The following is a 25,803-nucleotide window of genomic DNA, read 5'->3' as shown; positions in this document are numbered from 1 at the left end:
AGAGGGAGAGAGAGACAGAGAGGGGGAGGGGGAGGGGAGGGAGAGAGACAGAGAGGGGGAGGGGGGAGAGAGGGAGAGAGACAGAGAGGGGGAGGGGGAGAGAGGGAGAGAGACAGAGGGGGAGGGGGAGAGAGGGAGAGAGACAGAGAGGGGGAGGGGGAGAGAGGGAGAGAGACAGAGGGGGAGGGGGAGAGAGGGAGAGACAGAGAGGGGGAGGGGGAGAGAGGGAGAGAGACAGAGGGGGAGGGGGAGAGAGGGAGAGAGAGACAGAGAGGGGGAGGGGGAGAGAGGGAGAGAGACAGAGGGGGAGGGGGAGGGGAGGGAGAGAGAGACAGAGAGGGGGAGGGGGAGAGAGGGAGAGAGACAGAGGGGGAGGGGGAGAGAGAGGGAGAGACAGAGAGGGGGAGGGGGAGAGAGGGAGAGAGAGACAGAGAGGGGGAGGGGGAGAGAGGGAGAGACAGAGGGGGAGGGGGAGAGAGGGAGAGAGACAGAGGGGGAGGGGGAGAGAGGGAGAGAGACAGAGAGGGGGAGGGGGAGAGAGGGAGAGACAGAGACAGAGAGTTGCCCTACTGGGCAACCTGAGCTTTGGCGCCTTCTGGGGAGGTGGGTGGGGAGAGCAGAGGGTGTTTCACACACTGTGCTCTGTAATAGAAGATGAGAGACGGACTCTAGATTTTGGTGTGCAAGGCGCAAGCTGTTCCCGAGGCGGGAGACCTGCTTCTAGCTTCCCTCCCGCACGCGGCCTCCCTGGAGTGCGGCCACTGTTCTCTGGCGCTTCTCTTGTGAGTTATGACGGGGACCTGGCCCAGTGGAGGGGACAGACCCAGGAGCCGAGCCCATCCGGTCATCTCTGCCCCATCTCTCTGACGGAGCAGGTGTCCTGAGGCCATCTGGTGTCGCCTCTTCTCCCCCCCTGCTTGCTCCCACCAAACAGTGAAGACCATAAATAGAATAAACAAAATGCTCCATCTTCCTCAGCCTATGTATTTACTTCTATTTGATTTAAATTTTGAATAGAGACAGAAGCTGAGAGGGAAGGAGGAGAAAAGGGATGGAGAGAAACAGAGAGACCCCTGTAGCCCTGCTTCACCACTTGGGAAGCCTCCCACCTCCACCCCCAGCAGGTGGAAAGTGGGGTTTGAACCCAGGTCCTTGTGCATTCCAGCCTGTTTGCTCCACCCACCAGGTGAGTCAGCTCCTAGCCCTGCCCTCAGCCTGTCGCTTTTTGCCCAGCTCTCCTTTTAGCCAGCCTGAGCAGAGAGGCCTCAAACCTAGAGAAACTGAAGCCAGAAACCTCAAATCTGAGGCAGAAGTAACCCAGACCACATGTGTAAATACCCCTGCGTCCTCAAGAGGGGCCTGGACACTGTCCATCCAGTGCTGCAGGCGTGGTGGGCAGGAGTCTGCAAGTCTGTCCCAGGCTCAGTTGTCCTCGGCTAAAGCTGAAACCGTGATGTCAAAACAAAGAAGCCAGGAAGAACAATTTAACTAAGATTCTAGCCAGGTGGTGGTGCACCTGATCACATAGCAGGGTCAAAACCCCAGTCCCCACCTGCAGGGAGAAGCTTCACAAGTGGTGAAGCAGTGCTGCAGGGGTCTCTATCCTTCCTTCCTTCCTTCCTTCCTTTCTTTCTTTCTTTCTTTCTTTCTTTCTTTCTTTCTTTTCTTCTTTCTTTCTTTTTAAACCCTTGTTTGTTTATTTATTCCCTTTTGGTGCCCTTGTTGTTTTATTGTTGTAGTTATTATTATTGATGTCGTTGTTGGATAGGACAGAGAGAAATGGAGAGAGGAGGGGAAGACAGAGAGGGGGAGAGAAAGACAGACACCTGCAGACCTGCTTCACCGCCTGTGAAGCGACTCCCCTGCAGGTGGGGAGCCGGGGGCTCGAACCGGGATCCTTCCACCGGTCCTTGTGCTTTGTGCTTTGCGCCCCCTGCGCTTAACCCGCTGCACTACCACCTGACACTCTCCTTCCTTCTCTATCTCCCCCTTCCCTCTTGACTTCTGGCTGTCTCTAATAAATGAATAAAGATAATTAAAAAAATAATAATAAAATAACTTAGGCACCAGACAGTGGCACACCTATGAGCACACACATTACAATGCACAACGACCCGGGTTCAAGCCCCCATCCCCACCTGCAGGGGAAGCTTCGTGAGTGGAGAAACTGTTCGGGCTGGCTGGTGAGCTGGGGTTTGCACCTGCTGTGTGCTTCAGGGGGTCGTCCCACTGGATACTTAGACTGCGTTACAGCTGCCTTAACTTTGAAAAGCAGCTCCTAAAATTCTGTAAAAGAAGTGTTCTCTAAGCAATAAGGCATCAACGAGGAAAGAGTAACATCTGACACTTTTTTTCCAATATTTATTTATCCCCTTTTGTTGCCCTTGTTTTTTTATTGTAGTTATTATTGTTGTTATTGATATCGTAGTTGTTGGACAGGACAGAGAGAAATGGAGAGAGGAGGGGAAGACAGAGAGGGGGAGAGAAAGACAGACACCTGCAGACCTGCTTCACTGCCTGTGAAGCGACTCCCTTGCAGGTGGGGAGATGGGGGCTCAAACCGGGATCCTTATGCCGGTCCCTTGCGCTTTGTGCCTCGTGCGCTTAACCTGCTGCACTACCACCTGACTCCCCTGACACGGTTTTTAATTGATTTAATAATGATCAACAAGTTCAGAGCATAACAGGAGAACAATCCCATACAGTTCCCACCACCAGAGCTCCGTGTCCCATCCCCTCCACTGGAAGCTTCCCTGTTCTTTATCCCTTTGGAGCCTGGACCCAAATTCTCTATGGGGAGCAGAAGGTGGGAGTTCTGGCTTCTGTCATTGCTTCTCCGCTGGACATGGGTGTTGGCAGGTGGATCCACACCCCCAGCCTGTGTCTGTCTGTCCCTAGTGGGGCAGGGCTCTGGGGAGGGGAGGCTTCAGGACACATGGTGAGGGCGTCTGCCCAGGGAGGTCAGGGTGGCGTCATGGCAGCACCTGGAACCTGGTGGCTGAAAGGTGGTAAGATATAAAGCAGGACAACTTAAAAATAGGAATAGAGTAGATGCATTTAGGGATCTTAGGATGGATAGAAGCTAGGATGTCTATTTTAGGTATGTTCTTAGGGGTCCATGACTTTCATAATTTTTGCTTGAGTTTGATAGCTAACAGGCAGGTGTATTAAAAATATTGTCTGAGAAGATGGTGTCATGTCGTTAATGTTCGGGGCTCCAGCAGGCCGGGCCAGCTTCGTGGTGGTAGACAGAGACTCGTGGACACACGGCTGGGCAGAGAAGCTGTATTTCTTTATTCACGAGCAGATTCAAAAACTAACCCAAACCAATCACCACACAGATCTGTCCTGCATCCTTCTCCTCCAGTGGCCTAGGCAAGAACTCTGGAAGTCCGTAGGGGGCAGGGGGCGGGGAGAAGGGGGCACAGGAAACTAACAGGGGACCAAACCACGATCTCCCAGAGGCGGGGGGGGGGGGGTGAGACCAAACCAACGTGAAGCACACAACAGTGTCAGAGCTGAGATTAGAGTTAGAAAGCTGGACTAGGGTGCAGAGTAGCTCCAGTACATGAAGAAAGCATATAAATAAAACAAGGGCAACAAAAGGGAATAAACAGATAAATAAATATTTAGAATGATGATAATAATAAATAAATAAAAATCAAAAGTGAACTTATTTAAAAAATAAATAAAAATAAAAAAGAAAGTATATAAATACAGTTACCTGTTGACCCCATCAACCTGCCCTAGGGCCCGTGTCTGTTCACATTCACCACAGGACCTGTGTGGCCTCCAGTCCCTGTCTGAGCTCACAGCCCATGGTCACAGCTGGAACCTTCCAGGCTGCTCTCATGTCAGGCCCCGTCTTCCTCGAGGGACAGAGCAGGCTGACCAGCCTCCCTTCAGAGAGTGGGGAGCCCCTGCCATGGCTGCTCTGCAGTGAGGGCAGGTCCTGGAGAGGCCACAGAGGGCTTGTGATGACATTCCTGAGGGACGTGAGCAGTGATGGTGGAGAGGGGTCTGTGAGAGGTCTGGGCCCATCATGTCTGTGGTGTGGGATTCCCTGACGAGGCCCCAGGTGATGGGGTGGCCTGGCAGGGACCAGGAAGGACATGATTAAGTGAGCCAGTCTCTTGCCCTCACCCAGCTTCTGTGGTTCTTTCTTTACCTGATGAGCTTGGACTTTCTCCCAGTTGAGCATCACTGTAGGGCTTATGGGGTTTGGCCTCAAATTAGGAAGGAAATGCACCTAGGGTTTTAGTTTTCTAGTCCTTGTTGAGTGGCAGACGTGTGCGCGACACTGCCCGGGTTTCTCTCTCCTCTGCAGCTCCCCGAACTCCTTCACCCCTGCCTCCTTTCTTTCTTCACACTGTGCAAATGTACGGACCACAGACGCGCCCATGTAAGGTGGCAAGGAAAACTGAGATGTCTTGCCACCCGTCTGCTGTGAAGTTTGTGATGTACACCAATAGCAGGCGGCAGTCCACAAGCTAAAATCATCAAGACATCAGCAGTGTTTTTTGTTTTTTTGCGAGCTCATGTATTTCAGTCCTTCATTTTCCACATTAAAGTGATGCCTCCCAGCAGCTGTCTCTCAGCTCCTAAATTCACATTTCTTCCTGAGCTGTTATGATAATGGATGGGTATGCAAGCCTGTTTATTTGTAATCTGGACCTTGAGAGCCATCACAACAATTTAAATGATTGGACTGAGCTGATCCCCTAAAGCCATCTCTGTGTGGGGGCCAGGTGGGGGTGCACCTGGCTAAGCACACAGTTCACATCTCTGGTCCCCACCTGCTGGGGGAAGCTTCACAAGGGTGAATGTCTCAGATGTATCTCTGTCTCTTTCCCTCTCTACCTCCCCCTCCCTTCCCAACTTCTCTCTGTCTCGATCTGATAATAAATGAATAAAATTAAAATTAGAAAAAGATCTTTTAAAAAAAAGTAAAACAACAACTCCAATTCTGTGTCCCGTAGTTCCTGTGTCCCTGAGTCAGGACGCCTTGAGCCGAGCATCTCCATGACTCCTGTGTGCGGGAGAGCTTAGTGCCTCTCCGCGACCGGTTGCCATGGGGGTCTCTGGAGCTGCTTACACGCCCTGTGCGATTCCTGTCTCCTGCAGGACCGACCACCGCGCACCAGCCATGGACAGCTCCTATCTCGCACAACCGCCTCCGGGGATGGGCAAGACACGGAGGCTGGCGTCCACTGTCCAGTGGCTTCTGTCAGCGGCTCTTCTCTTGTATCCAATGAATGAAGTGAATGGTCAGAAAAAGGGTGAGTATGTCAGCCGCCGAGGACAAGCTGATTGCAGTGAGATCACGGAACTGCCACTGCTACGCGTATCTTTATGGAGCTTTTCCAAGTTGTTTCTTTCTTTTTTTTTTTTTTGCCTTCTTTATTTTTTAAATTTATTTTATTAGTGATTCGATATTGATTGGCAAGATTGTGGTATAAGAAGGGCACAGTTCCACACAGTTCCCATCACCAGAGCTCTGTGTCCCCTCCCCTCCATTGGAAGCTCCCCTGTTCTTTATCCCTCTGGGAGCAGGGACCCAGGATCTTTATGGGGAGCAGAAGGTGGGAGTTCTGTCTTCTGTCATTGCTTCTCCGCTGGACATGGGTGTTGGCAGGTGGATCCACACCCTAGCCTGTGTCTGTCTGTCCCTAGTGGGGCAGGGCTCTGGGGAGGGGAGGCTCCAGGACACACGGGTGAGGGCGTCTGCCCAGGGAGGTCAGGGTGGTGTCATGGCAGCACCTGCAACTTGATTCTCCAAGTTTTTAGTACTCCTCTTCCTCCTCTTCCTCTTCCTCCTCCCCCTTCCTTTTTGATAGAGGGCAAGGGAGGAGGAGAGGGAGACAGGAGAGATACCTGCAGCAAGCTCTACCACTCATGAAGCTTCCCTGCAAGTGAGGTTGGGGGCTCGAACCACAGTGGTGATGTGTCTGCCTAGTGAGACCCCACCCAATACCATGATTTTGGTTCTTAAATCCCACTTCTCTGTGCATGGTTTCTTGCCCTCTGTGTCTCTCTTTCGTCCTAAGCAGCCCCCTCTCCCTCTGTGGGCTTTCTTCCCCAGGGACTCCTCGTGATCTGAAGTGCATGACCAGCAACCTGCAAGTGTGGGACTGTTCTTGGAAAGCCCCTGCCACAGGTCAAGGGATGTCTTATGAAGTCTGCATTGACCGCAGGTAACGGAGTCACTCCATTCACAGCTGCAACTGCAAGACAAAGGCTCTTTATCTCTCACTTTAGAGCATAAAGGCTTTCCTCTGGAACCTCCTGTGCGAGACTTTAACCTGAGCTCTGGTTGCTGACAACCTGAATCTTTTTTTTTTTTTTTAATTTATTTATAAAAAGGAAACACTGACTAAACCATAGGATAAGAGGGGTACAACTCCACACAGTTCCCACCACCAGATCTCTGTATCCCATCCCCTCCCCTGATAGCTTTCCTATTCCTTATCCCTCTGGGAGCATGGACCCACGGTCATTGTGGGTGCAGAAGGTGGAAGGTCTGGCTTCTGTAATTGCTTCCCCGCTGAACATGGGTGTTGACAGGTTGGTCCATACTCCCAGCCTGCCTCTCTCTTTCCCTAGTGGGGCAGGGCTCTGGGGAAGCAGAGCTCCAGGACACATTGGTGGGGTCGTCTGTCCAGGGAAGTCTGGTTGGCATCCTGCTGGCATCTGGAACCTGAAAAGAGAGTTAACATACAAAGCCAAACAAATTGCTGACCAGTCATGACCCTAAAGGCTGGAATAGTGCAGATGAAGAGTTGGGGGATTGGTCTCTGTTTTGTAGATAATCAGTAGGTGTATTTCAGTTATATTCCAAAGGGCCTGTGGCTATACTAGTTTTTTTTTTTTTTCCTGAGCCTGAAATCTGACATGCAGGTGGATCCTATTTATTGTCTGGGGAGATGATGTCATGGCTGGAAAAAAGACCAGAAAGCTGGATCAGGGAAGAGAGTAGCTCCCAGATATGGGAAAGGGGTCTAAATATTGTTAACTTTAGACCCTGAATCTTAACACTGGTCAAGATGGAAGCGAAACCTCCTGCCCCAGAGTCTCTTACTGTTGCCTCTCATTTTCTGTGGGTTCTGATCTGCCATGGGCAAGATTCGGATCTGTCCCCAACAGGGTCTGTCTCTACCCTTTGGTTGAAGTCCTGACTACACACCACTGAAGACATCAGCGGTAGTGACTTTACTCTCATGGCAAAAGTTCTGAAGTGGGAGGTTCAAGGCAGCCTTGGCTGTTTACGGCCACGAGAGCCCATGGCTCCCCCTGTGCCATCAGCAGCATGTGATCTTGTGGTCTGACAGGATGCTTGAGCGATGGCCTTCACGCCTGCACCCCAGAACGCAGGAAAGAAAAGCAAGACGGTCTTATACAGGGAGCGGTCTAAGAGGTCCGACACAGCATCTCCGTGTGTCACGTTCTTCAGAATTCAGTGTCTAAATTGAGCTGCACAGAGGGCGGGTGGTGTGTTCTTGAGCCCGATGGCTGTGTGTGCTGATGAACGCTGGGCTGCTATTAAGTAAAAGGAGGGTGTGGACATAAGGAGGCAGATATTGGCGGGGGTAGATAGCATACTGGTTATGCAAAGGGACTCTCATGCCTGAGGCTCTGAGGTCCCAGGTTCAATCCCCCACACCACCATCAGCCAGAGCTCAGCAGTGCTCTGGTGAGAGAGAGAGAGAGAGAGAGAGAGAGAGAGAGAGAGAAGGAAAAGAAAAGAAAAGAAAAGAAAAGAAAAGAAAAGAAAAGAAAAGGAAGGAGGAAGAGCAGGTATCTGTTCACCTCTTTACCTTCTCAAATAATCCGGGAGTGGATCAGAAGTCCCATGGCCCAGAACTAAGGCAGCTGAGTTGCCCACCAACCAAGCAGAAAATCCCTCTTGCTCTCGCCGCCCCAGAGCTCCGAGCTGGTAGCAGAGCACGAGGACCTGGCCGGCAGTCCCAAGTCCCTCTTTGCTGACTGGTTCCGAAGGGTTAGGAACTGACGCGTGTGTATTAAGTGCTCCTGGGTTTATTTCTGGCTCGTGTGGAAACTATAGTGTTCGTTTATCAGCCAGGATGAGTTTGTTCAGCTGCGTTGCAGAAACAGCCCTCAAACTTTACTAGTGAAAAGAAAGGGTATTTCCTCCTTGTGTGTCTGTCTTGGGTGACCTGGCGTGTGTCCATTAGGGCCCCAGGGCCCTTAACCTCCGCTCCTCAGGACATGTGGTGGCAGGGGAGAAGGGACAGGGCAACACAGGCCTTTACAGCTGCCTTCCTCAAGTCGGGTGTGACATTCCTTAGATTGCTTGGCAAATAAAGTCACAAGGCTTATCTTGCCTCACAAGAGTGGAGCCTGCTGCTCTGGGGGGTGCATGAGGAAAAGAAACGGAAAGCTTTGGTGAAGAGCCCTCATGGGCACCTCAGACCACACACACACTCACACTGACACACACACACACACACACACACACTCACACACACACTCACACACTCACACACTCACACACACACTCACACACTCACACACACTCACACACACACTCACTCACACACACTCACACACACACTCACACTGACACACACACACACACACACTCACACACACTCACACTCACAGACACACACACACTCACACACACTCACACACACACTCACACACACACTCACACTCACTCACTCACACACACACTCACTCACACACACACACTCACTCACACACTCACACACACACTCACACACACACACACTCACACACACACTCACACACACACTCATACACACACACACTCAAACACACTCAAACACACTCACACTCACACACACTCACACACACACTCACACACACACTCATACACACACTCAAACACACTCACACTCACACACACTCACACACACACTCACACACACACTCACACACACACTCACTCACACACACACTCACTCACACACACACACTCACTCACACACTCACACACACACTCACACACACACTCACACACACACTCACACACACACTCATACACACACACTCAAACACACTCACACTCACACACACTCACACACACACTCACACACACACTCACACACACTCACACACTCATACACACACACTCACACACACACACTCACACACACACTCACACACACACACATACACTCACACACACACACTGACACACACACTGACACACACACACACACTCACTCACACACACTCACACACACACACTGACACACACACTCACACACACACACACACTCACACACACACTCACACACACATACACTCACACTCACACTCACACACACACACACACTGACACACACACACACTCACACACACACTCACACACACACTCACACACGTTCACACACACACTCACACATACACTCACACTGACACACACACCCACACACACACACTCACACACACACACTCACACACACATGCACACACACACACACACTCACACACACTCACACACACACTCACACTGACACACACACACACACTCACACACACACACTCACACACAAACACACACATACTCACACTGACACACACACTCACTCACACACACTCAGACACAAACACACACTCACATACACACGCACACACACACACACTCACACAGACACACTCAAGACACACACAGACATTCACATGCACACACACATACTCACTCACACACTCACACACACTCATACACACATGCTCACATGCACACACACACACTCACATGCACACACACATTCATATGCACACACAGAGACACACATGCACACACATACTCATGCACATTCACATATACATGCACACACACTCATACACACACACGCTCACATGCACACACAAATGCTCACACACGCATTCAGATACATATGCACACACTCACACACACACACACAAACACACACACACACACACACACACACACACACACATAGACACACACAGTGTGGGTTCTGCCCCTGGAGCCTGGCGTTCTCAAGGAAGCAGACGTGTAGAGGGACGTGACCTGAGAGTTTCTGAGGGAGCCAGGGAAAGCAGCAGGCCCGGAAGTCCCTGCTTGAGCTGAAGTTTCCTTGAGAAGTCAGAGACAGGTATTAATATCCATGGAAACAGGCAGTAAAAGACAGAAATGGCTAAGAGCCACAGAAGATGGTGGGGTCTGGGAGTTGTTACGGCAGATGATCAGGGCCGGGCAGTGGGGCACCCCGTTAAGCACACAGGGTACTAAGTTCAAGGACCTGTGTGATGATCCGGGTTCGAGCTCCTAAGCTTATCTTCGGGGAGGGGGCTGCTTCACAAGCAGTGAAGCGGGTCTGCAATAGTCTCCCCTCTCTCTTTCTCTCTCTCCCCCTCCTCTCTCAGTTTCTCTCTGTCCTATCCAATAAAATGGAAACAGTGGCCATCAGGAGCAGTGGATTCATGGTGCAGGCTCAGAACCTCAGCCCAGCAATAACCTCGGCGGCAAAGTAATAGATACATAAAAAAAAGAAAAGAAAAAAAAAAAGAAAACAGATGATCAGAAAGTTCCGTTCAGAGCAAACCGTGAGCCAAGGCCTGGGGATGGAGGACGTGTGAGGGGAGACAGGTGGCCAGTTTTGATGCTTTTACTTCACCTGAGGGACATCTTAATGTGAGGGGTGACATGGTGGTCTGGAGTAGAAGTGAGGGTGGATTAAGGGGTGTAGAATGGGGGTCAGGCGGTAGCACAGCAGGTTAAGCACATATGGCGTGAATACAAGGACCGGCGTAAGGATCCCGGTTCAAGCCCCCAGCTCTCCACCTTCAGGGGAGTCGCTTCACAGGTGGTGAAGCAGGTCTGCAGGTGTCTTTCTCTCTCCCTCTCTGTCTCCCCCTTTTCTCTCAGTTTCTCTCTGTCCTGTGCAACAACAATGACAGCAGTGACAACAACACAATAACGACAGCAACAAAATGGGAAAAATGGCCTCCAGGAGCAATAGATTCGTGGTGCAGGAACCCAGCCCCAGCGATAACCCTGGAGGCAAAGAAAAAAAAAGAGTTGTAGCATGATGGAAGGGCTACAGAGGGAGAGGTGGGTGAGAGTTTGAAGGGCGCGCTAAAATCCTCAGTTCTCGAAAGACTCACACAAGCTTCCTCTGCTTCCTGGTATAAAATGTAGTCTGGTCATTTTTCCTACCACCACATTGATAAATCCATCATTATTTTTTTCTTGTCTGAAGCACCAGATAGCCTGTCATATTTTGTGTCTGAAAGAACTTCACATTTCCCAACACATTTTGCATTAACCAAGTTTTATAAAAGGTATACTGGTTTTATCCGCTATTTAAAACCTTAGCGTCTAGATCATAACCTAATCTGTTAATCACAATATCTTATATTGCAGGTCCCATTCTTGCTATAAATCGGAGAGAACAAGCATTAAAATCCAGTCTCTCTCACCAGGAGATCACGAGATGACGATAAGGCCTTTGCGTGGTTCTTCAAATTCTACAAGTAAATTCATACTGAGTGAGAGGAATGTCTGTAAGTACCTGAAATTAGTTCAGATAGCCATAACAACTCTTTTGCTCCAGGTGTGATCCTTTTCAACTGGCAGAAGTCCATCATTCCTTTGAAGGTTAATTATTAAAGTCATGCTTTCCACGTCCCCGGGAGCAGGGGAGGAGAGCCTGGAAGGAGAAGGAGGCAGATCAGTCTGCTGCCAAAGCCGGTGAGAGGCCAGCTCCCCGCTGCAGGCGGCCTTTCTCTGCTCCTTCACCCTCCACGCTCGCTCCTCTGAGCCCTGGGGGACTTCTTGGGCTCCCCTTGCTCTGAGGCGTCGTCTTTGACCAGCCTCTCTTGGCAGAGGCTCCAAGGCGCTCCGTATTCCTCCTCTGCGGCATTTCTCACCGTTGCACCAAGAGCTATCATGACATTCGGTGCTGCGTGTCTCCTGCGTGAGAACTAGGTCTCAGGACAAGCACCCCGCCAGTGTTGGCATGCAGGGGCACCCTGTGCGCAGACGGACTGGCGCTGTCCGTGGACAGAGGAGGAAGGCAGGCTGGCAGAGACCAGAGACGGGGACTCACTCTGACAGGCTCAGCAGCTCCCCCTCAGCACTGGGGAGGCGGTTCTGTGGGCTTCTCTCCTGTGGCGGCTTCATGTGACAGCGCGAGGAGCCTTGCAGGAGCCGCTTGTCTGGGCGCCTGGGAGAGGAAGGGTCACTTCCTTGGCGGTTCGCCCAGTGCTACGGGCGGGGTGCACATTGGCGTCTTCTTTGTCTGGGGCAGCACCCGTTCCGAGAGGAGAATAAGGCGTCCAAGCCAGGCGCTTGGAGTCAGTTCCGTTTTGCTTTTGTCTGGGGCTGGTGCTACCTGGGGCGGCCTTTCAATTTAAAGTGAGGCCTGTGTTGGTTTTTCCCTCTTGCTGTGTAAAAACAATGTCTGATAATACAGATTTTCAGGGCGAGATGCACATTTGAACTTAATGTGATTCGTATGCTCGACTTGTTCTGGTCAATCACGATCTTATTACCTGTAGAAAAATACTGACAAGGGATCCGTTGGTAGCCCACCTGGTTGAACACACACGTCACCACACAGAGACCTGCCTCTGAGCCCCCACCCCCCATGCGCAGGGAAAAGCTTCACGAGCAGTGAAGCAAGTACTACAGGTATTTCTGTCTCTTTCCCTCTCTATCCCTCCCTCCAGTTTCTCTCTGTCCTATCAAATAAAAAAGGGGGGCTGTCTGCCAGGAGCAGTGGACTGGCCTGCACCAAGCCCCAAGTGGTAATCCTGGTGGCATTAACATTTTTTTTACAAAGTAACAGAAAAGAAAAATACTTACAACACGTGAGCATATTTATGAGGCTGAGCAGTGGTGTGACCAGTAGAGAGACATTACCAAGCACCCGGGTTCAAGCCCCCATCCCTGTCCCCCCACCCCCACCCCACAGGGGAAGGCATCCCGAGTAATGGAGCAAGTCTGCAGGGTCTCTCTCTCTCTCTCCCTCCCCCTATCTTGCCCACCCTTCTCAACTTCTCTGTGTCTCTATTAAAAGAGAAAGAAAGGGTTGAAGGGATGAATCAAGCCCTAATCTCAAATATTTATTTAACTTTAACATACAACATAACATTTTGAAATAGCACCTAGATAAATCAGTGTCCTCTTTACCACCATAGTCACATTCTACTGAATGTGCTTACCACAGAATCGTTTAAGTGATTGATCGTCAACACTGAGATTCTTACCAACATTCCCCTCTGCTATAACCACCGTGTAAATGAACTTTTCCGTGAACTCCCCGGGGTGGCTGTCTCCAGCGTGAGGGGCGCTGGACGTGCAGTGAGTGGGAAGGCTGCAGGCAGAACAGATAGCTTGCTTGCTTCTGGCAAGGTCCTCTCTGGTTTCCCTGGGTCTTTCTTAAGGCCACTTGGACTTTTCTCTGATGTACCTGTCTGAAGGTCCCAGGCCAGAAGACTGTGAGACAGACTTAGCTGTTGTTCATGCTAGGAGACATATCAAAGATTTGGAACAACCAGTGGCTAAATAATTCCCTCAGATTAAACTGATGCGTTGGGAACGGCTTGTGTAAATGAACACTGACTTATTTTGCCCTCCTTTCCGAGTCATAGATCCCAGAGTTTGCTTTTACCCTCTGATCATGCTTTGATCAAGATGGGGAGATGAGATCACCTGACACTTGAGGTGGTTCCACAGGAGAACCTGCCGTGTGCGTGTGCCGCCCAGGCCCTGTCCTCGGCACCACGTGAAACTGCAGACGTGTCTTCCCCCCTCTCTCTCTCTGTTAGTAATTAAGGTTGTCTGGGATGTGTCCTAGCGGATAGAACACTGGACTCATAAGCGTGAGGCCCCAAGTACAGTCCGCAATAACCACACACACCAGAGTGAGGCTCTCCCCTCAGGGTTCTCGCTGGGGCTCAGCACCAGCGCTATGAAGCCACTAATGCTGGTGGCCATTTTTTCCCCATATTATTGGACAGGACAGAGAGAAACTGAGAGCAGAGGGGGAGCTAGAGAGCGGGGAGAGAAAGATGGACACTGGCAGACCCGCTTCACTGCTTGTGAAGCGTGTCCCTGCAGGTGGAGAGTGGGGGTTCGAACCTAGATCCTTGCATGGGTCCTTATGCTTCATACTGTGTGCGCTAACAGGGGCGCCACTGCCAAGCCCCAATAATAAAAATATTTTTAAATAAAAATAGCACAGCGGGTTAAGCACATATGGTGTGAAGCACAAGGACGGGAGTAAGGATCCCGGTTCGAGCCCCTGGCTCCCCACCTGCAGGGGAGTCGCTTCACAAGCGGTGAAGCAGGTCTGCAGGTGTCTGTCTTTCTCTCCCCCTCTCTGTCTTCCCCTCCTCTCTCCATTTCTCTCTGTCCTATCCAACAATAATAACAACAATACTACTAACAACAATATGATAATAGTAATGATAAACAACAAGAGGGAAAAAGTAGCCTCCAGGAGCAGTGGATAGTGGTGCAGGCACCGAGCCCCAGCGATAACCCTGGAGGCAAAATAATAATAATAATATAAATATTTGAGTAAGGGAATTGTATGAGTAATGATTATTTTACTAAATGTACCTTACTTCCTTTGAAAGCCTTGATTCCATTTACTCCGGAGATCTCGAATCTGTCTGCCGACTTTGCCACTTCCACACTGCACATCCAGTGGAATGACAGGGGCTCTGCTTTTCTGTACCAAGCAGAAGTCATCTGGGAGATTAAAGTTCTACGCAAAGAGAGCATGGAAGTCGTGAAATTAGTAAGTCTAGACAAGCATGAATTTTTCCAAAAACATTAACTAATTTAAAAAAATACTTTAAGGTAGTATCAGTGAGACTTTATTATTAAGGATCTCTTTTCAGAATCATTTAAAAACGATGTGCTAGGACTCAAGAATCCTTTCATTGTTAAAAATATGCATGTCCATTCTAGGAAGCTTAAGGAATTTGAGGGAAAACTGATGCATCCCTTTCATCACTGATCGTAGCAGACCTTATCATTGTGTCACCTTTCTGTGTAAATGCACGTTCCTCACACAGGAGATTGAATCCTATGTGGTAGACATGCCTGTAGTTTAGTCCGCTTTATCTCTGTCTAACATTATAAACAAAAAGAAATGCTTCGAAACGTACTGAACAATAGTAATTGCTGAGATGCGTAGTAATTTTAAATGACCTTACCTGTATCTGAAACAGCTCTCTTCTATTAAATGCATGCTTTTTGCTTATTTTTAAGTCCTGTTTATGAATTATTTTCTTATGCTCAGTAGTTTGCTTTTAATCTAGGGGAACTGAGAAATAGAATGACAAGAGATGTGTTCATCTGATAGGTAGTAGTTAAATCGGATGGCTTATTCACTCTGTATGGATTTGAAATAGTGTGTGTGTGTGTGTGTGTGTAAGAATTGGAATGCCAGCTTATAATCTTATAATTTATCTGCCTAACTCTTGTTGATAAGATAGTGAAGGTAAAATGATTGTGGAGGGGCTCGGTGGTGGCTCAGTGGGTTAAACGCAGGTGACGCAAAGCGCAGGGACCGGCGTAATGATCCCCGTTCGAGCCCCCAGCTCCCCACCTGCAGGGGAGTCGCTTCACAGGCGGTGAAGCAGGTCTGCAGGTGTCTGTCTTTCTCTCCCCCTCTCTGTCTTCCCCTCCTCTCTCCATTTCTCTCTGTCCTATCCAACAACGAACAACACCAACAATGGCAATAATAATAACCACAACGAGGCTACAAGAACAAGGGCAACAAAAGGGGGAAAAATGGCCTCCAGGAGCGGTGGATTCATGGTGCAGGCACCGAGCCCAGCAATAACCCTGGAGAAAAAAAAATGATTGTGGAGTTCATAGTCACTGTTCTGTTTTCCCTTTATGACGGCCTCTGCACCACAGTTCTCAGAAGGACAGCCCCCATTCTGTGCGTGTGCACCTGGTCACCCAGAGTTGCTGGCGGTTGTGAAAGGTCCATTTATGTTCTTTCCATGAAACCTGAGGGGAGACACTGTGATCTCCCCACAGAGGGACAGAGCCCCAGTCACAGGGAAACTCAGTGGAGCCAGGACTGAACTCAGAGTTTGTGTTTAGGAATTTGGCTTTTAACCACCGTAATGTATAGAATGTGACTACATTTTCTGTTAATCTACAAGACTACCCCCTTCTCTTCTCAACTCCCGGACCCTCATTATGAGACGGGGGCTCAGCGGAGCCCAAAACGTGGTGGATTGACCTGGCTGACAGGCTCCAGGAGCAGGGCGGAGAAGGCCGGTGGGGATGTTCCTGTCTTCAGGGTGCATAGGTCCAGCTGTCTGTCTGCTTTCGAGGTGGCGTCCTCATTCGCAACGCGTCCTGACACTTCCAGATTCACAGTTGTATCTTTCCCAGGGTTCCTTGATTCTATAGATTTGGGAGGAGAGAGATGTGTGTCCTGACATGATTCCTGCTTGGGGCTCCACCTTCTCTGTGCCTTTCTGAGGGGACTCAGCAAAGCTACTTCCTGACCTCTTCCACATTTCTGGGACAGAATGATGCCCACCTTCCCTCCCAGAGTCCTTTGCTGTGGTGCAGTGCCCCATGTCCATCCATGTGTCACTCTGTGCTCTCCCTCCCTCCCAGAGTCCTTTGCTGTGGTGCAGTGCCCCATGTCCATCCATGTCTCACTCTGTGCTCTCCTCCCTCCCAGAGTCCTTTGCTGTGGTGCAGTGCCCCATGTCCATCCATGTCTCACCCTGTGCTCTCCTCCCTCTCAGAGTCCTTTGCTGTGGTGCAGTGCCCCATGTCCATCCATGTCTCACTCTGTGCTCTCCCTCCCTCCCAGAGTCCTTTGCTGTGGTGCAGTGCCCCATGTCCATCCATGTCTCACTCTGTGCTCTCCTCCCTCCCAGAGTCCTTTGCTGTGGTGCAGTGCCCCATGTCCATCCATGTGTCACTCTGTGCTCTCCTCCCTCCCAGAGTCCTTTGCTGTGGTGCAGTGCCCCATGTCCATCCATGTCTCACTCTGTGCCCTCCTCCCTCCCAGAGTCCTTTGCTGTGGTGCAGTGCCCCATGTCCATCTATGTCTCACCCTGTGCTCTCCTCCCTCCCAGAGTCCTTTGCTGTGGTGCAGTGCCCCATGTCCATCCATGTCTCACTCTGTGCTCTCCTCCCTCCCAGAGTCCTTTGCTGTGGTGCAGTGCCCCATGTCCATCCATGTGTCACCCTGTGCTCTCCTCCCTCCCAGAGTCCTTTGCTGTGGTGCAGTGCCCCATGTCCATCCATGTCTCACTCTGTGCTCTCCTCCCTCCCAGAGTCCTTTGCTGTGGTGCAGTGCCCCATGTCCATCCATGTGTCACTCTGTGCTCTCCTCCCTCCCAGAGTCCTTTGCTGTGGTGCAGTACCCCATGTCCATCCATGTCTCACCCTGTGCTCTCCTCCCTCCCAGAGTCCTTTGCTGTGGTGCAGTGCCCCATGTCCATCCATGTGTCACTCTGTGCTCTCCCTCCCTCCCAGAGTCCTTTGCTGTGGTGCAGTGCCCCATGTCCATTCATGTGTCACTCTGTGCTCTCCTCCCTCCCAGAGTCCTTTGCTGTGGTGCAGTGCCCCATGTCCATCCATGTCTCACCCTGTGCTCTCCTCCCTCTCAGAGTCCTTTGCTGTGGTGCAGTGCCCCATGTCCATCCATGTCTCACCCTGTGCTCTCCTCCCTCCCAGAGTCCTTTGCTGTGGTGCAGTGCCCCATGTCCATCCATGTGTCACCCTGTGCTCTCCTCCCTCCCAGAGTCCTTTGCTGTGGTGCAGTGCCCCATGTCCATCCATGTGTCACCCTGTGCTCTCCTCCCTCCCAGAGTCCTTTGCTGTGGTGCAGTGCCCCATGTCCATCCATGTCTCACTCTGTGCTCTCCTCCCTCCCAGAGTCCTTTGCTGTGGTGCAGTGCCCCATGTCCATCCATGTCTCACCCTGTGCTCTCCCTCCCTCCCAGAGTCCTTTGCTGTGGTGCAGTGCCCCATGTCCATCCATGTCTCACCCTGAGCTCTCCTCCCTCCCAGAATCCTTTGCTGTGGTGCAGTGCCCCATGTCCATCCATGTCTCACTCTGTGCTCTCCTCCCTCCCAGAGTCCTTTGCTGTGGTGCAGTACCCCAAGTCCATCCATGTCTCACTCTGTGTCTCCTCCCTCCCAGAGTCCTTTGCTGTGGTGCAGTACCCCATGTCCATCCATGTCTCACCCTGTGCTCTCGCTCCCTCCCAGAGTCCTTTGCTGTGGTGCAGTGCCCCATGTCCATCCATGTCTCACCCTGAGCTCTCCTCCCTCCCAGAATCCTTTGCTGTGGTGCAGTGCCCCATGTCCATCCATGTGTCACTCTGTGCTCTCCTCCCTCCCAGAGTCCTTTGCTGTGGTGCAGTGCCCCATGTCCATCCATGTCTCACCCTGTGCCCTCCTCCCTCCCAGAGTCCTTTGCTGTGGTGCAGTGCCCATGTCCATCCATGTGTCACTCTGTGTCTCCTCCCTCCCAGAGTCCTTTGCTGTGGTGCAGTGCCCCATGTCCATCCATGTGTCACCCTGTGCTCTCCTCCCTCCCAGAGTCCTTTGCTGTGGTGCAGTGCCCCATGTCCATCCATGTCTCACTCTGTGCTCTCCTCCCTCCCAGAGTCCTTTGCTGTGGTGCAGTGCCCCATGTCCATCCATGTCTCACCCTGTGCTCTCCCTCCCTCCCAGAGTCCTTTGCTGTGGTGCAGTACCCCATGTCCATCCATGTCTCACCCTGTGCTCTCCTCCCTCCCAGAGTCCTTTGCTGTGGTGCAGTGCCCCATGTCCATTCATGTGTCACTCTGTGCTCTCCTCCCTCCCAGAGTCCTTTGCTGTGGTGCAGTGCCCCATGTCCATCCATGTCTCACCCTGTGCTCTCCTCCCTCTCAGAGTCCTTTGCTGTGGTGCAGTGCCCCATGTCCATCCATGTCTCACCCTGTGCTCTCCTCCCTCCCAGAGTCCTTTGCTGTTGTGCAGTGCCCCATGTCCATCCATGTCTCACCCTGTGCTCTCCTCCCTCCCAGAGTCCTTTGCTGTGGTGCAGTGCCCCATGTCCATCCATGTCTCACTCTGTGCTCTCCTCCCTCCCAGAGTCCTTTGCTGTGGTGCAGTGCCCCATGTCCATCCATGTCTCACCCTGTGCTCTCCCTCCCTCCCAGAGTCCTTTGCTGTGGTGCAGTGCCCATGTCCATCCATGTGTCACTCTGTGTCTCCTCCCTCCCAGAGTCCTTTGCTGTGGTGCAGTGCCCCATGTCCATCCATGTGTCACCCTGTGCTCTCCTCCCTCCCAGAGTCCTTTGCTGTGGTGCAGTGCCCCATGTCCATCCATGTCTCACTCTGTGCTCTCCTCCCTCCCAGAGTCCTTTGCTGTGGTGCAGTGCCCCATGTCCATCCATGTCTCACCCTGTGCTCTCCCTCCCTCCCAGAGTCCTTTGCTGTGGTGCAGTGCCCCATGTCCATCCATGTCTCACTCTGTGCTCTCCTCCCTCCCAGAGTCCTTTGCTGTGGTGCAGTGCCCCATGTCCATCCATGTCTCACTCTGTGCTCTCCTCCCTCCCAGAGTCCTTTGCTGTGGTGCAGTACCCCAAGTCCATCCATGTCTCACTCTGTGTCTCCTCCCTCCCAGAGTCCTTTGCTGTGGTGCAGTGCCCCATGTCCATCCATGTCTCACCCTGTGCTCTCCCTCCCTCCCAGAGTCCTTTGCTGTGGTGCAGTGCCCCATGTCCATCCATGTCTCACCCTGAGCTCTCCTCCCTCCCAGAATCCTTTGCTGTGGTGCAGTGCCCCATGTCCATCCATGTGTCACTCTGTGCTCTCCTCCCTCCCAGAGTCCTTTGCTGTGGTGCAGTGCCCCATGTCCATCCATGTCTCACCCTGTGCCCTCCTCCCTCCCAGAGTCCTTTGCTGTGGTGCAGTGCCCATGTCCATCCATGTGTCACTCTGTGTCTCCTCCCTCCCAGAGTCCTTTGCTGTGGTGCAGTGCCCCATGTCCATCCATGTGTCACCCTGTGCTCTCCTCCCTCCCAGAGTCCTTTGCTGTGGTGCAGTGCCCCATGTCCATCCATGTCTCACTCTGTGCTCTCCTCCCTCCCAGAGTCCTTTGCTGTGGTGCAGTGCCCCATGTCCATCCATGTGTCACCCTGTGCTCTCCTCCCTCCCAGAGTCCTTTGCTGTGGTGCAGTGCCCCATGTCCATCCATGTGTCACTCTGTGCTCTCCTCCCTCCCAGAGTCCTTTGCTGTGGTGCAGTGCCCCATGTCCATCCATGTCTCACCCTGAGCTCTCCTCCCTCCCAGAGTCCTTTGCTGTGGTGCAGTGCCCCATGTCCATCCATGTCTCACCCTGTGCTCTCCCTCCTTCCCAGAGTCCTTTGCTGTGGTGCAGTGCCCCATGTCCATCCATGTCTCACCCTGTGCTCTCCCTCCTTCCCAGAGTCCTTTGCTGTGGTGCAGTGCCCCATGTCCATCCATGTCTCACCCTGTGCTCTCCCTCCCTCCCAGAGTCCTTTGCTGTGGTGCAGTACCCCATGTCCATCCATGTCTCACCCTGTGCTCTCGCTCCCTCCCAGAGTCCTTTGCTGTGGTGCAGTGCCCCATGTCCATCCATGTCTCACCCTGAGCTCTCCTCCCTCCCAGAATCCTTTGCTGTGGTGCAGTGCCCCATGTCCATCCATGTGTCACTCTGTGCTCTCCTCCCTCCCAGAGTCCTTTGCTGTGGTGCAGTGCCCCATGTCCATCCATGTCTCACCCTGTGCCCTCCTCCCTCCCAGAGTCCTTTGCTGTGGTGCAGTGCCCATGTCCATCCATGTGTCACTCTGTGTCTCCTCCCTCCCAGAGTCCTTTGCTGTGGTGCAGTGCCCCATGTCCATCCATGTGTCACCCTGTGCTCTCCTCCCTCCCAGAGTCCTTTGCTGTGGTGCAGTGCCCCATGTCCATCCATGTCTCACTCTGTGCTCTCCCTCCCTCCCAGAGTCCTTTGCTGTGGTGCAGTGCCCCATGTCCATCCATGTGTCACCCTGTGCTCTCCTCCCTCCCAGAGTCCTTTGCTGTGGTGCAGTGCCCCATGTCCATCCATGTGTCACTCTGTGCTCTCCCTCCCTCCCAGAGTCCTTTGCTGTGGTGCAGTGCCCCATGTCCATCCATGTCTCACCCTGTGCTCTCCCTCCTTCCCAGAGTCCTTTGCTGTGGTGCAGTGCCCCATGTCCATCCATGTCTCACCCTGTGCTCTCCCTCCCTCCCAGAGTCCTTTGCTGTGGTGCAGTGCCCCATGTCCATCCATGTCTCACTCTGCTCTCCCTCCTTCCCAGAGTCCTTTGCTGTGGTGCAGTGCCCATGTCCATCCATGTCTCACCCTGTGCTCTCCCTCCCTCCCAGAGTCCTTTGCTGTGGTGCAGTGCCCCATGTCCATCCATGTCTCACCCTGTGCTCTCCCTCCCTCCCAGAGTCCTTTGCTGTGGTGCAGTGCCCCATGTCCATCCATGTCTCACCCTGTGCTCTCCCTCCCTCCCAGAGTCCTTTGCTGTGGTGCAGTGCCCCATGTCCATCCATGTCTCACTCTGTGCTCTCCCTCCCTCCCAGAGTCCTTTGCTGTGGTGCAGTGCCCCATGTCCATCCATGTGTCACTCAGTGCTCTCCTCCCTCCCAGAGTCCTTTGCTGTGGTGCAGTACCCCATGTCCATCCATGTGTCACTCTGTGCTCTTCCTCCCTCCCAGAGTCCTTTGCTGTAGTGCAGTGCCCCATGTCCATCCATGTCTCACCCTGTGCTCTCCTCCCTCCCAGAGTCCTTTGCTGTGCTGCAGTGCCCCATGTCCATCCATGTGTCACTCTGTGCTCTCCTCCCTCCCAGAATCCTTTGCTCTGTGCAGTGCCCCATATCCATCCATGTCTCACTCTGTGCTTTCCCTCCCTCCCAGAATCCTTTGCTGTGGTGCAGTGCCCCATGTCCATCCATGTCTCACTCTGTGCTCTCCTCCCTCCCAGAGTCCTTTGCTGTGGTGCAGTGCCCCATGTCCATCCATGTGTCACCCTGTGCTCTCCTCCCTCCCAGAGTCCTTTGCTGTGGTGCAGTGTCCCATGTATTATCTCCGGAGTGTTCTGAATGTTTTGCCGTGTGAACACTTGTCTAATAATGGATAGAGCCAGAAGATGAAGGAAGAGCAAGCGAATCAGGACAGGTTTTTCCATTATTCTCCTGTTGTGCCTTATGGATAACTGAGGTGTTTTACAAGGACAGAACTCAGTGACCGTATTATTTCAGCCATGTTTTGAATCCTAGCGGGAGGGAAACACACCGTAGCTCCCTTGGCTAGGGCTCCTTCTCCCCTGCACAGGGACAGAGAGGTACAGCGTTCCTTTGTGTTCCTGTCTAGACGACTTACAACAGCTCTCTGAGTGGCAAAGACGTGGACCATCACTGGGGCTGGACCTCAGACATGCCCCTGGAGTGCGCCGTGCATTACGTGGCCATCAGGTGCTTCATCGATGACCCTCGATTCTCTGGCCGCAAAGCGTGGAGTGACTGGAGCCGGCTGAAGAGCGTGTCTTGTAAGCTTGTAGTCACGGAGTTTTGTTTCGTGCAAACGGCGTCCATGTTTCACAAGCGGGATGTCTAGTCCAGACTGTCAGTTCCATGCAACTGTGTAAGGGATCCTCTCAGCTTCCCCCACTCCTGATCCCAAAGACTTAATGCAAGAAGTCTTGGGCCTCAGGAATCTGATTTTTTAATTATTTATTTATTATTGGATAGAAGCAGAGAGAAGTTGAGAAGAAGAGAGAGAGAGAGAGAGACAGAGAGACACCTGAAGCCCGGCTTCACCACTCCTAAAACTTTCCCCCTCAGGTGGGGACTTGGGGCTTGAACTCAGGTCCTTGCGCTTAGTAATATGTGTGCTCAACCAGGTGCGCCACCACCCAGCCAAGAAAGAACTTGCTGAGTTGATAGATGTGAACATCACCATGGTGGGTAGGCATTGAAGAGAACGTTTCTTAAAAAAAGACTTTATTTTTTTATTACTGAGAAAGATGGAAGGAGAGAGAAAGAAGCAGGCATCGCTCTGTACTGTACGTGTGCTGCCAGGGATTGAACTCAGTGCCTCATGCCTGAGAGCCCAGTGCTTTACCCACTGTGCCACCTGCAACCACGGCTTGAAATTTTTGTAGAGGTGTTATTGAAACTGTGTCTCTATCTGATACTGAAATCTCTGTGTGCAGAGAGGGTTTTGGCTGTGTGAGAGAGACTTGAAGAATCGTTGGTAATAAAACGAAGGCTGAGAGAGGGGAATAGCTCAGTTGGGAGAGCACAGGACTTACAAGTTTGAGGCTTCAGGCTGGATCCTCAACACTGTGCTTACAGGAGTAGTGCTGGGTCTCCCTCTCCCTCCCCTCCTCGCCTCCCTCTTCTCCCTCCCCTTCCTTCCCCTCTTCCTCCCTCATGCAATAAGAACGATTTTTAAAAATGAACCCCTCTCAGGAGTCGGGCGGTAGCGCAGCCTGTTAAGCTCAGGTGGTGCAAAGTGCGAGGACCGGCATAAGGATCCCGGTTCGAGCCCCGGCTCCCCACCCGCAGGGGAGTCACTTCACAGGCTGTGAAGCAGGTCTGCAGGTGTCTGTCTTTCTCTTTCCCTCTCTGTCTTCCTCGCCTCTCTCCATTTCTCTCTGTCCTATCCAACAACGACGACATCAATAAAACAACAAGGACAACAAAAGGAAATAAATAAATAAATAGAATTTTTTAAAAATGAACCCCTCTCTGTCTTCCTCGCCTCTCTCGATTTCTCTCTGTCCTATCCAGCAACAACAATGACAATAATAACAACAACAAGGGCAACAAAATGGGGAAAATGGCCTCCTAGTACAGGCTCTGAGCCCCAGAGATAACACTGGAGCCAAAAAAAAAAAAAAAAAAAAAAAGGAAGAAAGAAAGAAAGACCTTCAGTTGCACAGTCAGTCAGCACAGAACGGAGAAGAATGAGTTTGAGCCTCAGTTTCCTTAGATAGTCTGCTTTAGTGACAGTGAGGAGACGAGACCCAGAGAGAGGGAGGACCGAGTCATACCAGCCAGACAAACCAGGCAGGCGGGTTAGAAATGCACAGACCACATGTAGACACACTGAGGGGCCGGGTGGTGGCACACCCACAGTGTGCAAGGCCCTGGGTTCAAGCCCCCGGTCGCCACCTGCATGGGGCAAGGTTCATGACCAGTGAAGCAGGGCTGCAGGTGCCTCTTTCTCTCTATATTTCTTCCTCCCCTTTCAATTTCTATACATAAAAAAGTAAAATAAACCTCAGCAAAATTAGAACACACTGACGACACAGAATTAGCGTTATTGACAGTGGGTTTGGTGAGGGAGCATTTGAGCCAAAGATGGCTTGGAGTCTGGGTGTCTGGTAGTGCTGTCCATGAAGACAGAAACTGTGTGAGGCAGTTAGGTAGGGGGCCGGGTGGTGGCGCACCTGGTTAAGGGCACAAGGGCACATTACAGGGCACAAGGACCCAAGTTCAAGGCCCCGTCCCCACCTGCAGGGGGAAAGCTTTGCAAGTGGTGAAGCAGGGCTGCAGGCCTCTCTCTCTCCCTTCCTCTCAATTTCTGACTATCTCTAGCTAATAAATAAAGATAAAAAAGCAGTTCAGTAGGCAGGACAAATTCCACTTTTAACACGCTGAGTGAGGTGTGTAAGAAGTGTCTGGCAGTTAGGAATAGAAGTTTAGCGTCCAGGTGGGTGTTTGGAGCACGAACTGTAGTTCTGAGTAGCGTTAGCTACTGTGGTGGGAGTATTTTAGGCCCTGAAGATAAATGGAAGTCAGAATGGGCCCAAGGACAGCTGTCTGCTAAGAAACGTGTGCACCTAAAAGAAAGATGGAAAGGAGAGAGGCCGGCCAAGGAAACAAGAGGCAGAAGGGTTTGTCCTCAGAAAAGGATGATGAATGGTCGGAGCCCAGCAAAGGAAGCGTTCCGAGCAAGAAGTTTTAGTGCGTCTGTTCTGATGCCGTCGCAGAGAAAGGTTACTGAGAGGTGGCCATTGAGTTGAACAGCAGTGAGCAGAATTCTAGAGCGAAAAGCCAGATTGCGTTTGGTTGGACAGGTGAAGAGGACACTGGGGACAAACTACGTGATTCCTTGGGGAAGCAAACACGGTGCCGCTGGGGTCTGCAGGGAGCTGGGACCAAGGGGAAAGGGGCTTGTGGGCTGTGGGGTCCTGACACACTGACCAGGTGGATGGCAGGCAAGCTCGCTCACTCTCTCTCTCTCTCTCTCTCTCTCTCTCTCCTCTTCCTCTCTCCCCCTCTGTGTCCTCTTCCTCTCTCTCTCCCTCCCTCTCCGTCTCTCTCCCTCTCCCTCTCTCTCTCCCTCTCTCTTCTTTCTCTCTCTCCTCTCTTTCTCTCTCTCCTCTCTCTCTCCCTCTCTCCTCTCTCTCCCTCTCTTTCCTCTTCCTCTCTCTGTCTCTCTCTCCCCCTCTCCCTACCTTTACCTCTCTCTCTCTCCCTCTCTTCTCTCTCTCTCTCTCTCCCCTCTCTCTCTCCCTCTCTCCTCTCTCCCTCTCTCTCTCTCCCTCTCTCTCTCTCTCTATCTCTGCAGAGCACTGCGCAGAACCAGCAGTGTTTACTGTCATTACCTAGGCTGATGCTTCACATGCGCTCCAGCCCCTTCGTTGCCGCCTTCCACATTAAGCTGTGAGTTCAGACACTGGCCTAGACTCCCCTGTAGGGCCCTAGTCTCCACCCCACCGGAAGTAAGGAACAGGCAGAACTGGATGTCACAGAGCTTCTCTCCTTTGAGCCCTGGGGAATTTGCCCTCTGT

The 25,803-nt window shown here is 52.0% G+C and overlaps 1 protein-coding gene across 1 annotated transcript in view; it reads left to right on the top strand.

Annotated features, from left to right (window-relative positions):
* Nucleotides 1-1,008: 1,008 nt before the first annotated feature.
* Nucleotides 1,009-25,803, top strand: part of LIFR (LIF receptor subunit alpha) — a 62,020-nt gene continuing 37,225 nt past the window's right edge. Inside the window, exons 1-6 of the mRNA XM_007517629.3 lie at nt 1,009-1,186; nt 5,125-5,279; nt 6,083-6,194; nt 11,381-11,520; nt 14,602-14,765; nt 22,374-22,548. Coding sequence (XP_007517691.3) covers nt 5,147-5,279; nt 6,083-6,194; nt 11,381-11,520; nt 14,602-14,765; nt 22,374-22,548 — 724 coding nt within the window. The 5' untranslated portion in view covers nt 1,009-1,186; nt 5,125-5,146. The remainder of the gene's footprint in view (nt 1,187-5,124; nt 5,280-6,082; nt 6,195-11,380; nt 11,521-14,601; nt 14,766-22,373; nt 22,549-25,803) is intronic.

The sequence above is a fragment of the Erinaceus europaeus genome, chromosome 5 (genome assembly GCF_950295315.1).
Source record: "Erinaceus europaeus chromosome 5, mEriEur2.1, whole genome shotgun sequence".
NCBI lineage: Eukaryota > Metazoa > Chordata > Mammalia > Eulipotyphla > Erinaceidae > Erinaceus > Erinaceus europaeus.
This window is presented reverse-complemented; position numbering and strand designations above follow the sequence as displayed.